The sequence below is a fragment of the Schistosoma haematobium genome, chromosome 3, assembly GCF_000699445.3.
Source record: "Schistosoma haematobium chromosome 3, whole genome shotgun sequence".
Taxonomy (NCBI): domain Eukaryota; kingdom Metazoa; phylum Platyhelminthes; class Trematoda; order Strigeidida; family Schistosomatidae; genus Schistosoma; species Schistosoma haematobium.
In genome coordinates, this window is record NC_067198.1 from 23,140,755 (window position 1) to 23,155,051 (window position 14,297).

At 34.7% G+C, this 14,297-nt stretch overlaps 1 protein-coding gene across 2 annotated transcripts in view; it reads left to right on the top strand.

Moving 5' to 3' along the window:
- The window catches only part of MS3_00005285 (uncharacterized protein), a gene marked incomplete at its 5' end in the record, with an annotated part of 40,649 nt that extends 26,789 nt beyond the window's left edge, over positions 1–13,860 (top strand). For both annotated transcript variants that reach the window (XM_051213314.1, XM_035730656.2), the window contains 5 exons: positions 4,010–4,740; positions 5,403–5,962; positions 10,656–10,828; positions 12,243–12,389; positions 12,895–13,860. In XM_051213314.1, the coding sequence (XP_051069280.1) occupies positions 4,010–4,740; positions 5,403–5,962; positions 10,656–10,828; positions 12,243–12,389; positions 12,895–12,982 (1,699 nt within the window). In that variant the 3' untranslated portion in view covers positions 12,983–13,860. The remainder of the gene's footprint in view (positions 1–4,009; positions 4,741–5,402; positions 5,963–10,655; positions 10,829–12,242; positions 12,390–12,894) is intronic.
- Positions 13,861–14,297: the final 437 nt, after the last annotated feature.

Here is a 14,297-nt window from a genome sequence, read left to right on the forward strand (position 1 = left end):
AGAGAGTTTCTTTGTCGTGTCATACAATTGTCTCATGTTTCCTTCTCTTGCAGCCTTTTCCGCCGTCGTTGCTAAATCTTCCACATATTTACGTTTGTCGGTTCTGATGCTCCTCTTCACTTGTTTGTTTATTTCCGTGTATTCAGCTTGTGCCTTGGCTTTTTCTGCTCTTGTTCGGCTGGTATTGATTGCTGCCTTCTTGTTCCTTCTTTCTTGAATCTTATCCAGTGTATCAACAGTGATCCATTCCTTGTGGTGGTGCTTCTTGTGACCCAGGACCTCATGACATGTTGAAGTGATTGCCTCTTTGATCCCCTTCCAGTTGCTCTCCACAGTAGTTCCTTCTCCATTGAGTAGATCATGAAAGGCCTGGAACTTGTTGCTGAGGACTATCTTGAATTTGTTGAGTTTGCTAGTATCCTGGAGAAAGGCCGTATTGAACTTTTGTGATACTGTCTGCCCCGTTGTCCAGTGCTTCTTGAGTTTCAATTTCATCTTGGCGACCAGTAAGTGATGATCTGAGGCTATATCAGCTCCTCTCTTGGTTCTCACGTCCTCTATAGTCTTCCTGAACGTTTTGTTGATGCAAATATGGTCGATTTGGTTTTGTGTAGTATGATCCGGTGAAGTCCATGTGGTTTTGTGTATGCGTTTATGTGGGAATATGGTGCCGCCTATGACCAGCTTATTGAAGGCACATAGATTTGCAAATCTCTCACCATTTTCGTTTCTTTCTCCCAGTCCGTGTCGTCCCATTATGTCTTCATATCCAGTGTTGTCCGTTCCAACCTTGGCGTTGAAATCTCCCATCAGAATGGTCAGGTCCTTTGTTGGGCACTTCTCGACGATTGACTGCAGCCTATTGTAGAATTGATCTTTAGCATCTTCATTGTAGTCGTTGATAGGCGCATAGCATTGGATGATGTTCATTGAAATGCCCTCTTTCTTTGTTTTAAACGACGCTTTGATGATCCTTGGTCCATGAGATTCCCATCCTATAAGTGCATTTTGCGCTTGTTTGGACAGCATCAATGCAACTCCTTGTGTATGTGGTGCATTTTCTTCTTCATGGCCGGAGTATAACAGGAGCTCTCCTGAAGTTAGTCGTTGTTGTCCAACTTGTGTCCAATGTGTTTCACTGATCCCAAGTACCTCTAGGTTGTATCTTCTCATTTCTGCAGCAATTTGGAAGGCTCTTCCGGTGTCCCACATTGTACGAACATTCCATGTACCTAAATAAATGGTCGCTCTGTTTGTCAGAAGGGGCATCGGCCTCGTAACTTCCGAAGGAATTCGGCTTTCATCATGAGGCGTCATAATTCTTCTAAATGAAGATCTTCTGACTCCCAGGGCAGAGTTTAAAAGGTTTGAATAATTTTTTCTGGTTAGCGTTTTTTTAGCGAGTAAGTTTTCTACGGGATGGGGACGCTAACCCCATGCCCAACCCTCCTCCTTTATCCGGGCTTGGGACCGGCAGTAGCCCCCGGAGGGACTCCAGGCGGAGTTACAAATAAAGATTTATTAATCCCAAAAACGACGACCAGACATAACAGTTGGCGACGTTGTCATAACAATTGACGACAGGGATGGGATACATAGGAATAGTTTAGCTGTCTTATCTTTGTGTCACTGATCCTTCATTCCGTTCGCCGATTTTTCGGCGATCTCGTAATCTCTTCAAACATGGAAATTTGGCCAGTCCTTTCAGTTGGGAAATACAATCTGAAGGTAAAAATGGGCACTTTTAACTAGAAAATGAGAAGTTCAAATTTCTATCATGAAATTATAAAAACAAGACATTTATCAAGTGATTTCTGGAGATCTAACATCCACAAAACCTTCGCTTTTAATAGCGTACGTTCTTCAGGTCCACCTGCGTCTTGAACGTTTGTCGTCGTTGTCGAAGTGACCATCTTCTGGAACGCAGGTTAATTTGTTGTACTTCTTCTTGCGTAGGGACTGCGGGTAGATTGAAATTATCCAACAGAATATCGAGTGAGAGATTTCCTTCTTTCGATGGACGAGCTGTGTACTAGTCGTTTACACAGCTGGTTTCGGTGTCGAATTTACCTGACTCTTCCCACTTTTAATTCGCAAATGACTTGACCTAGCCTTCTGACCACATATGCTTTATTCCAAGAAACATAGTTTGGTCTGTACTCTCGAGAAAATACAGGATATCCAACCTCGTGCGTTGTCATTTTCTTGAGCTTACTCTGTGATGGTGGTGTGGTTCTCGTAAACATTAGGGTATGGATCGTTCTCAATCTTCCCATGAGAATCTCTTCTGAGGACTTCTCTGGTAGCATGTCACTTGATGTTGTTCGATAAACGAATAAGAAGTTGTGTAGTATTTCTAGCATCCCCAACAAATTTCTTGATCTTTACCACCGGGTAGTTGTCTATCTTTATTGGTATCTAGGTAGCTGCATAAGTGCCGGTGGTTGCGTGAGTGATGAGATCAATGCACGTATAGTGAAAGCCAGAGCGGCTTAGGCCAATCTGGGCCATCTTTGGCGCCTTCTTGATGTTAGTCTGGCTGTAAAAGGTCGGATCTACAACGCGTCGGTGAGAGCAGTCTTGCTCTATGCTTATGGAACCTGGCCTCTCCGAGTTGAGGACGTTAGACGACTCTCTGTGTCCGATCATCGCTATCTCCGAAGGATCGCTGACATCCATTTGCAACACCATGTCAGTAATGCAGAGGTTCGGCATCGTGTGTTCGGGCATAGAGACGATAATGCAATCTGTGTCACCATCTTGAAGCACCGACTTCGGTGGCTTGGACATGTTCTACGAATGTCGTCCCAGAGAATTCCACGTCGTGCATTATTTGCCGACTCTGGGACTGGTTGGAAGAAGCGGAGAGGTGGTTAGTGTATGACATGCTGTCGGGGTATGAAAGAAAACTGCAAAGGACTGGCTTCTGTTGGTTCCTCACGACTCCCTGGTTGGGGTCCGAGAGACGTTGCAACACAGTGGTTAGAGACGTTATCAGATATGGCTCAGAATAGAAACCAGTGGCGATCTTACTGTAACCTTCTCTTACTTTCTTCATAAAAAGTTGTTGTGTCTCCCTTACCTGAAAGATTTCTTCTGATTGTACCTTTCCGTTCCCCCATTATTACCACTATTATTATTACACTACCTTACACCAATCTCTTCGTTATTGTTCTTTCTTTTTTTAACGCTCCTTACCTCTTTTCTTTTTCCTTCTCTTTTAATTCTCATTTTTTGTGTGGCGCATATATATTTGGTGCACTCTTGTACCAATATTTATGTGTTGAAATAAATAAATAAATAAAATAAATTGGTATGCCTTTAGGTAGTTCTATTTCCACTTTCATTAAGTATCATCATGCTAAATCTTTGTTGTCTAGTTCTCTTTTAATTTGGGCATATTAAAATTAACCATGGGTATGTAATATTTTGTACTAATAGACTAGCGTTATCGATTGATTGATAAGTTCACCATTGGATGCTAGCCATTTTCATTAATCGTTGCAACCTAATATATCAAATATATAAGTATTCGAACTATGTCAATAAAAGGGTGTATATGATGGTTTATTTCATTATTTGTATTATGAAAATTGTCACAAAATTTTGACTCATTGTTAAACAGTTCAGCGATCGAGCAGTTATAAATCAGTGGTTTAACTATCATTTAAACAGCTGGATAATATCATTCGATCTCGTTCACTATGTCTGGTCTAATTCCTTTCACATGATTGTTTATTATATTTTAGAACTTTTGTTGCTGCATGGTAGTGATCTAACAACGTGTTAGATATTATATTTATTGTTCATTGGAAAGACATAATTCACAAGCTATTAAAAAATTCACATTCTCAATATCAGTTCAAAATTGAATTGTTAATGTGATTTCTAGTTAGCTTGGTTCATTCGTGTCTAAATACAGTTGATTGTCAAAGTATAGTATAGTTCTTTCCATGTTAAAAATTTTGTATTCAACTACTTATTCACTTCCTGCTTCCACTTTTTTTAGGCTCATCAATGATAATCTTGTCGGTGAATTAGTTTGTGATAATTCTAATAATTGTGAACATCTTACGGAGGATTGTATGAATGAGCTTGTTAAAAAATTACTCAGTGAATTATCCACTCAAAAAAATACTAGTGAATCACAAAAGCGAGAATTAATTTTTCATGATGATTTGAACGAAACATCTAACAGTTTAGAGTTAATGAACTGTGAACCTACTTCAAACTCACTTCTGATTGGTAAAGAGAGTATACTAAAACAAAGCAAGAAGAAAAAAACCACGACCAAAACAACAGAAGAACATACTCAACAACATGATGGCAGTCAGTCACGTAAAAGAAGGCTAACTGACTTAGATGAATCAATGCAGTCGTCATTAAATGATGAAGAGATATTAAACACTAAGTCAACTTTCATATCAAAGAATTCTAAGAAAAAACAACCTCGTCTAGAAGATGAAACTAATCTACTTAACAATAAATATATGAATGATGTAAAAATTAAGGTCAAAAGTAAAAAATCATCAGATAAATCTGTAAATAATGTACAGTCATCATTTGTATCTTTGAATAGTGACAACATTTTCTCTAAAGATTTACTTAAACGTTATGAAAAATTTATGTATCCAAAGAATGAAAATGGATTTGATGATGAAATGCAAACACATGAAACACTGGAATCAACAGATTCAAACAATGATGATCATTTGAATATTGAGAGAAATGATAAAAATGGTAAATAAACGTTTTTGTTCTGATTTTGTAGAATTTGAAGTCCATTGTTTCAGGGTTACTTTAACATGTTTATACTTTAGGATTCAAACGTATTATTAGAATGTTGAAGGGAGATTATATCATTTTAAGAGAACTAAGATCTGAATCCATGTTTTTGTAAAAAAGCGATTGAATCTGGTTTTATGGATAATATTCAGCCATGTTGGTTAATGTATGTATCAGTTTGATTTCTTGTACCAGGATTCTCCACTGAGACCAGTTTTTTCAACTATTTTGAGCAATAAATTCACAACTGGTAATGTGATTCATTTAATATAGTATACATAGAAGAATATAGCGAGTGCATCAAGGTAACTATACTAAATACTGATAAGCTCAGTAGATAAAAATTTTCTGGTTTTTGTTTTTTTTGAGTTTTATGCCGATGGTAGACAGTGATCCCGCTGTAGTTAAATAGAACTATGAACATTACGAAGCTTGAAGACTTTTAAGAGTCTTGTAATATCTTTCATTCATTACGGCGATATCCTTTAACTTTTGTTCAGCATCCCCAATACTCCTTGTCATTAGTGTTTCAATACTCTTGTCTTCGGTTACTAAGTAGTCAAATAACAAATATCGTCGTTGTTTATAATATCTCCTGCCTATTTTACTCCTTGCAGAAAGTCAAGCTGCCAAGGAATGGCGTTTGCGAGATATGGAGATGCGTAAAGCTATGCTAGCAGAATTGACCACTGAACAACAATGTCTTCCTAAGGGACAATTACATCCACAAACTACAGAAGAATTTGAATTAGCCGTTCGTAATATGCCATCAAATGAATTTTGTTGGATTGCTTATATGACACACATATTGTCAAGCAAAGTAGATCATCAGTCTATTAATAGTAATCTTAATAAAGGAGTTATTGATGCTAGAGCAATAGTTGAACGTGGGCTACGTGCTATATCAAATTCTACCAGTAATAATCAACTAACCAAACAATCTCGTTTACTCACATCGTATTTAATTATGGAAGCGAAAGAATTGGAACGTCTCACCTGTCTTCAGAAACAACAACAATATCATATGTCATCGTCAACATCTATGTCAGATATAGTAATAGAAATCAATCACCAATCAAAACGTGTTTCTCAATTACTAACCCAATTGTTAAATTTAAATCAAGCTCCGTTTATTAGAAAAGCTATCGATACTCTTTCAGATATTGGTCATCATACCGTAAGTTTTCAATTTTATACTAGTGCTATCTTCATAATACATTTGAAATTTCGTATTTATTTTAATCAAGGATCTCATAGATACCACTGATTTTGCTAAAAATTCCTAAAAAGGTATCATGGGATTTTACTAGAAAAATCTCTCTGTATTGTTGGTGCGATAACATGCTGATTACATGTGCGTTTCACCATATTTCACTCTGTTTTCCACAAAACACTGTTGATGTTCACACCTGGACTGAAACCCAGTACGTTTAGCTCCAGACGCCAAACTTTTTATTCTTTTTACCTACCAAATTGTAATAGCCCGTATTTTTTCAATGCGAATGATTCCCCAAATGCCGTGGTACGACTGAGAGTAGGGAGAGTCCGCTCTCCCTCTCCAAATGCTCACATGGCCACGCGTATATAGCCTCTACCAGGGAAGTCCTACTCACTTCATTCTCGCGATGGGGGTGTTGTTTACGAAATTGAGAGGACGGAAAACGAATGTCCGACGCATTAACCGGGTTGGTGGACATGGAGAGTCCACCTAGGGGAGTTGGAAAACGCTGATTCCATACCAATGGTGCACATGGGCTCCTGGATTCTGAAGGAACAAATGGCGTATGAACCAATTGTTGGTCACCGGCAACCATGGGACTGCATCTCCTCACGATGCTCCACTGCCTTGTGGATCAGACCTTCAAGTCGAAGGCTCCGTGTATGACTCCCTATGAAAACCACTTGCTTCGGTTCGGGCACCCTGGTAGTATCACAACCCTCACACATATGAAACGAGATTTGTGTGTCGCATATGCATTTGGTGCCTCGTCGTACCAATATCTATGTGTTAAAATGAATAAATAAAATAAATCAATGATTCTATCATTGATAGAAAGGTTTTGATTTGCCTACTTGTTCATGTTACGGAGTGAGGTCTTGTCAATCATCGTCCATCTTTTGCAGACTTCCTCGACATAGTTACTATTATACTGTAATATAAACAAGAGGAAAAGTCAAACACTATCTAATAATGGTTTTAATATTTTGGAGCTACTTCAAAGCATCCTTTATGACACACAACTAGTGTATGGGAATGTCATGTTCGTACTCAACCTCGTTAATATCCATATATTTAGCTTCCAGGAATTGAGATATGTCTTTCCAATTCGCCATGGATCCTAGAGCACCAGCAAATATTTATTTAAAAAGCAACAAACTAGCTGTTTACAATTAGGCATGTATATATGACATTGTTATGCAAACTGTTGAATCGATGTCGGAATCTCTTTTATTCTGAATACACAAGCTAAAAAATGTGAATAAGCAATTTTCTGTCTGCGACTTCAATTATATGAAAAAAGATGTTTAGGCGGTTTCACTAAAATACTGAGTTTTTCTTAACGATTTACAATTAAAATTCACATAGTTAACATATTTGTAAAATGGTTAACTATTCATTGTAATTTACCAGATGCCTGCAAATTAAGAATAAAATTTTCCTCGATATTGTGGCTCCCATAGATACAGTGAGAGGAATTACACCTTTGAACTATTTGTTCAACACTGTATACCATTCTAAAGGTCCCTAAAATTTTGAAGACATACGACCACATATCATTAATCATTTTAACCAACACTAAAATTTACATCAGTTATCTTTTTTCACCTTAACTTTTATTCGATGCCGAAAATCTTTAAGTAGTCTTTACTATTTCGAAATAAGTAATTTTTTATAAAGACTATTTCATTCTATTGAATTGTAAGAAAATGGCATCACTTTCATTTATAGTTTAAATTTTTTTGTGTTACACATCATATTCGAGTAGAATAAATAGGATAAAATAAATTGTACTTCTAAGGAAAAAAAATTCTCGTCTCTATGTGTTTATCGTAACACTCATACATTTTGTTTCACTCGAAATGATGAACGCTTATTGCATTCATATTTAAAAAAAAAAACTTAGTTATTAAAACCAAGTACATATTAACCCATATTTGTTCTATCAGTGAGATTATTTATGTTACACTGCTTTTTTCCTTTTTTGCATTCAAAGAATTACCAAAAAAATAACTTGTCAGTACATTATTATCGACATATTCTTGATACATGTAACAATCATACAATTATTGTTTCTACTTTAAACTAGTATTTACCTCTGTATTCATAAGAGTAATTTCTTTTAAAATATATACACATAGATGCATACAAAGACCATTGACATATTGAATGATTGACAGTCGTACAATATCATGTTTTCTTTTTCCATTGGTTTAATACTTTCATGTTTTATTTTTTAAAAAAAAGAGAAAAACAACTACACAGTCTTTGTTTTAAAACATAAAGACATTGTGGTTTCACAATAGACATTGTTTAGAAAAAAGAAATATGTAGATAAACTTCGTTAATATTTGTTTCACCTCAATTGATCATGTTTATTTGTATCCAGGTGTTCTTTGATGGTTAATAATAACACAGACAAATTATAATTGTGATTTTCAGTGTTTTTTTCACTTATCTGCTAACCAATATTAACACTGTTTCACAATGATTTGTCGAGTTGGTTGAATTGACTTAGTAAAGTCTGTAGGACTATACCGTAAATCCATGTACCCCCTGTTCTCGAGCTCAACTTTTGGTATAAATTAATAAGCTAGACTATTAGTTGCTAACACTTTGATCTAAACTAGGTTTTTTCTTCGGCAACTTAAATTTGTGGAAATTCAAATACTATACAACTTATGTAGTACAAACAATTATAAATATTTTGCAGGAGTATCATTCCTAATTTATCACTCCTTTCTAAAAATGGTCAGAATTCTCTACATATTTACCACTTTTCAATATATCGTTTATTAATAACACTGGCATCTATTATCTCTACTTATATCGAATTTAGACAGTTGTATAAGGTTACTTCTTTTTATTCATTCTTTATCTTGTCTAACACACGAATTTTATTTGTGTATCTGATCGTAGTGGGAGTGATTTGTCAGTGCAATTTGTGTATTGAAATATGTGTTCTATGTAGCAATAATAGTAATAAAGTGCGAATACTATCATTAATATTTTTCCTTCTAATTTAATATAAATTTATCAAAGCATATTCGAGATATTTTAATTACATGATTATTATTATCATTATCTTCTTAATTACTAGTTATTTTTTGTTCTGAACCTCCGTCAACAACAACCTCGACTATTATTATTATTATATTCTTATTCTTATTGTGATTATAATTATTAATATGAATAACTTCAAACCAATAAATATTTATCTGCATCGATATTCGTTGTTACTGCAAATACATCAACAGTTAACTCGACGATTAATTCTTGTTTATATATGTATCGAGAGGTGATTCCAATGTTCTATGGAGAAGCTATGACAAGTAGAGTTCATCACTGTTGAATGCGAAGCAGTTACCTACCGAGTAGATTGGAAGATGATATTCTAAATTAATTAAAGCTAAACATACAGACTTCTGGATGCCGGCGTAGTGGTCTGGAGGTTAAGAGTTCGCGTGTGAAATCGACTGTCCTGGGCTCGGTACTCAGTGATGGAGTCGTGAACACGCTCTACTGTATCCTGTCCTTAAATAAAATGGCTGTATAATGCTTCCTGTTTTTCATTGGCTGTTTAGCTAAGATATGTTCTGGATACTGAATGTAAGATTAACAGTTGTTGAAGCAGTTCATAAATTTGAAAACCTTTCACCAAATAACAGATAATATTTACTTAGCTGTTTTCATGAATCACTTGTGAACAACGTCCTCATTTGTTGTTTAAGGTTTCTAGGTTTATCTGAGTTGTGCATCATGATCGTAAAATCCAAGATATAGTGACTAAGGTCCCAATAGTTAGTAAATGGAACAAAGTCAATTTCTAAAACCTAATACTTGTTTGGCAACACGTCAGTGTATGATGTTGTTTAAGAACAAATCTGTATCACTGTGTGTACTTTGATGCAACGGAATCAAATAATCTGAGCTATTGACAGCTTTATTTATTTAGGCTACAGATATTTTATCTTATTTCTTTTTAGTATCATTCACGTGTTGTAGTACCACAAATGAAGTTGATATAGTTGTTTGGCATAAATGGTCCGATCAAGTAATCAAACCGCTTTCTATTAGCTTTTATTTTTCAAAAAGCTGAGAAACGCGTAACACATCCCCAGTTGTCATTCATCTTAGTATGCTATACTAGAGTATGTTGTTAGCTTCTAAACCAAAGTTCATGAAAAATGGATACTACTACATCGTGATCAATTTATTATCCTACAATCTTATCGCTTCACTTTTCTAATGCTCTTTATTTCGTATACTGTTGTCGGTATTATTAATTTTTGTGCTGTCTTTTCCTGTGTTAATTTATTCCATGTGTTCTGTACGAGACTGTAGTTACTTGAAGCTACATGCAGCTGTTTTATATTCTTTCTGTTATCTATCGATCAATCAGTGTACTAATGTTTGAACATAACTTGGTTTAATTTCAAGTAAAAACAATCCCATACTTTTCGATTTCCAGTGTTTTAATAACTATTGACTCGTAATGAACAACCTTTAAAGTCAACTAACAGTTCTTAACCTACGATATTTCCATTGTATCTTACTAGTAATTTTTTTCAAACATAATTAATATTTATTTGAACTCTAACTGGATCCTCACAACTTGCAGTTTATTGTTGTGTTTCTACTCATTTTATAGCGCGCTGAGGAATTAGCTCGCCGCCAAATCAAATCTTGTCCAAACGATGTTGACCATTGGCTTTCACTTATAAGAGTTCGATTTCGAGCTGGTAATGTTGAAGCTGCTCGAGAAGCTCAACGAAATTCGGCCTCGCTGTTAAAATCGTCTCTTCTTCCACAACTTGCTATTGGGTGAGATGTTACAACTTTATTATTCTTTTTAATTTATTTTCCATTATGTTTATGCATTTTTTGTTACTACTTATTTACTCAAGGTACTAAAATAATATGTATTACTCACCTTGGAAAATCGAGGTGTAAAACTCGACATGAGAACAAATTTGATATATGTTAATTTCATCCTTGCCCCTCTTGAGGTATTGGGAATGGCTTGGAAGTACTTTCTCTCCAATTCATTCGATAAGTTCTCTATTGAAGGAAAAGCAGATAGAGGTCTCATTGAAGTCTGTTGTATAATGCGCTAATTGTTTATATTTACAATTGACTGATCACTAGGCGGTGACTAATGTCGTGTATGCCAAGTCCTTTAGTGTTGATTGAATTCTATCAATCAAACTGCAATATCGCAACTAGTCAAAGTGGCTCAACATCTGTGTGACACGGTATCGAATCCCTCAGGTGTTATCAATCCCTTTAAGAGAACAAGCAAACCTTGCTGACGCGTGATAAATAACACGAAACCTAGGTATATGGTTTGTCGACTACCTCCAACCACTATTTTACTAGTTGTTTATATAGTATGACCTGCAATATAGATGAAGTTTTGTACTCCAGATAATGTTCTAATTTTGTTAACATACTTCAAAAAGGAATGGAACAAATCGGAGTCAAAACTCATCATTCGTTCGACTATTGGCACTTGTTGTTATTTGTAAAAATATGTCTATAACATGTAAATATTGGTCTGTACAAGTGATTCGAAGAATCTTTGATTTTCTTATTTGAATATGCTCCCAATCAATCGAAATGGTTTTTAGATTTTTAAATCAGTTCAGTGTGATTTACGTCATATACAGACCAGCAAGGTCGCCATCCAACCATATTTTTACAGTACTTCATAGTATGTTTGTAGTTTTCTCCATCCTTTTAGCATATTCTCACTAACTTACAAGTGTGAGGTGGATGTGAACTACCTGGTTGTTATTCGTACGTCAACTCCAAATAACATAACGTAGTTCAGAATCGTTCTCACCTGCGCAGATACGTTCAATTTTTATCTCGCTCACAGTTTTAAGTTTCAACATAACTTACATTCCTTTCCACTCTATCTTTGAACAGTATTTTCAATGTTTAGTTGTTCTTTCTATCGCTGCTACTTCATTATTTGTTATCCCTTTTTTCAATTTACATTTATACTTTGAATTCATCTCGTCGTATCCATGTAGTATGGTAAATTGAGTCGTCGCACATGTTTTCTAGGCTTCATGTTGATGATAACTAAATGAAATTATAAGTTTAATCAAAAAAGGTTGGATTTTGTAAAAATAAATTTGTTTACTTTATTCTCCATTGGTTCTGCTTAATATTATTTTTGTGCTTTGTTATACATTTATATTATCCTCCATATTTGTTTTTTTCTGTGCAGTGTTGCGAGAATTGAGTTTGAATATGGCGACGTTGATCGTGGAATACGCTTACTACAAGAACAATTAACTGTTCATCCTAAACGTAAACTTCTATATGAAGAATGTATCAAATTATTACTAATGAATGGCAAAATTAAAGAAGCCAGGTAAAATATAATTACATCTTGAATGTAATTGAATGTAATGTATTTATTTACCCTATAATCTAGTCTGGTTATCTTTTCATTAACCCTTCTAATACATACACTATGTCATGGGGTTTAATTAAACCATTAACCTATAAACCAACAATTTTATATTCTGTCAGTTGGTTTTCGATGTTCAACCATTGATTGTAGTCAATTTGAATTTAGAAAATAGCTCCCTCCTGTATCGTAACTCATCTATTCAAAAATTTCACAAGCATTGTTGAAGTATCCTAGTTTGGCATACAATAGTTATTTTTTCAGCTATTAAACAAAATTTGAAGTTTTTTGTTTTATTGTGAGTTTATGATTAAATTCGCATTGCATTCATATTCGCTGTACCCACCATTTTTATTTAACTGATTCAAATTATTCTCGAAAGCTTCATCGGATGTTTTCTTAATTTTGTTTCTGTTATAAATTTATGACAATTTTTGCTTTGACCCCATTAATTTCTGTTTTTCAGAACTGTTCAACAGCAAGCTGAGAAAAATTTAAAACCTGTCCAATGTACTACGTTAAATTCGTTGTTTGAAGGTCAAGTGACGTGTTGAACAAATTTATCCTATATATCAGATTTTCTCAAATAAACTGTTCTCTCATTTTGTAATACTACTAACATTGTGAATAAAATCTTTGTATAAAAAGATATTTCATCATTTTTGATTGTCCACTTGTGTCTTACGTAACTCAACGTTATTGATAGTACACTATTCTATTGTCAAGTAGATGATCACATAGATTAACTATTGGTAGTTGACGATGTACAAAAGTGTTAAATAAGAAGTTTCGGGATTCTTGAGATTAAATTCACATAGGATATTTTGAATAATGATGTACATGCAAGATAAAAGCGTTACTGTATTTGTGCTTAGAAAACTTTCTCGTACTGAGCAAGAATATTGTCTGATAATGAATTTTCTTCGTTCAACCTTTTTCAGGTTCCATTTACTCCACTAGGTTAGTTTTAATTGTGTAATAACTTAAGGAGTGATGAGACGGGTTCACCAACGTACATTTACCTGAAAGTTAACTACAATAGGATTGTTGTTGTAACTGATAGTTTGTTAATTACAAAAAATGAGTGTTGTGGTTTTATTTATTAGTGATATTTATGGCAGATTGATCTCATACCATTCAAAACAATGAAGCACTAAACGCCGGTTCATTTTGGTATGGGACCACTCAGCAGTGCACAGCTACACCAAGGATCAAACCTAAAACCATTAGCTCTGGCGGCTAGCGCTTAACCACTGGATCCGATGTCCAATGGCACGATTCCAACTTGCGGAGTAGCTTGACGATCGTTCATTAGTAACAACTGTTTCAATCTCAACTTTTCCGAGATCCGCTAGTCACTACAGCTTCGAAAACATCTCGAAGTAAATCACTATTAAACTGACTATTATAGTTTAATTGGAAAAGATTGGATATATACTGATAGAGCCTTATTAATTATTGTTTTCCATAACAACAAGGGAAATATAATAACTAGTACGAATTTTTTCTATCACAGTTGGGCTATTTTCTAAGCATTTAATCTAATTTATAAAATTTTCTTATATATATTTAATTGTACTTGAAACTGATTCTTTAGAATTACTATTGTTTATTTATACTCTGAAGTTTACTGAGCTTTGTATAACTTGATATTATTTATTATTATCATTATTATTAATATTAATGAGATACTGATTATATTTAGTTATGAAACACCAAGCAAATAATTCTCAGAAGCCCATTTCCCTATAACCATATAAAGTACACTTGAGATAACTACTAAACCAGCCTGAAATTGTATCAATAAAGTATCCGTTTAATTATCGTTAGGAGTTCTAAAGCCCACTATTAGTTTTATTAAAAGCAATG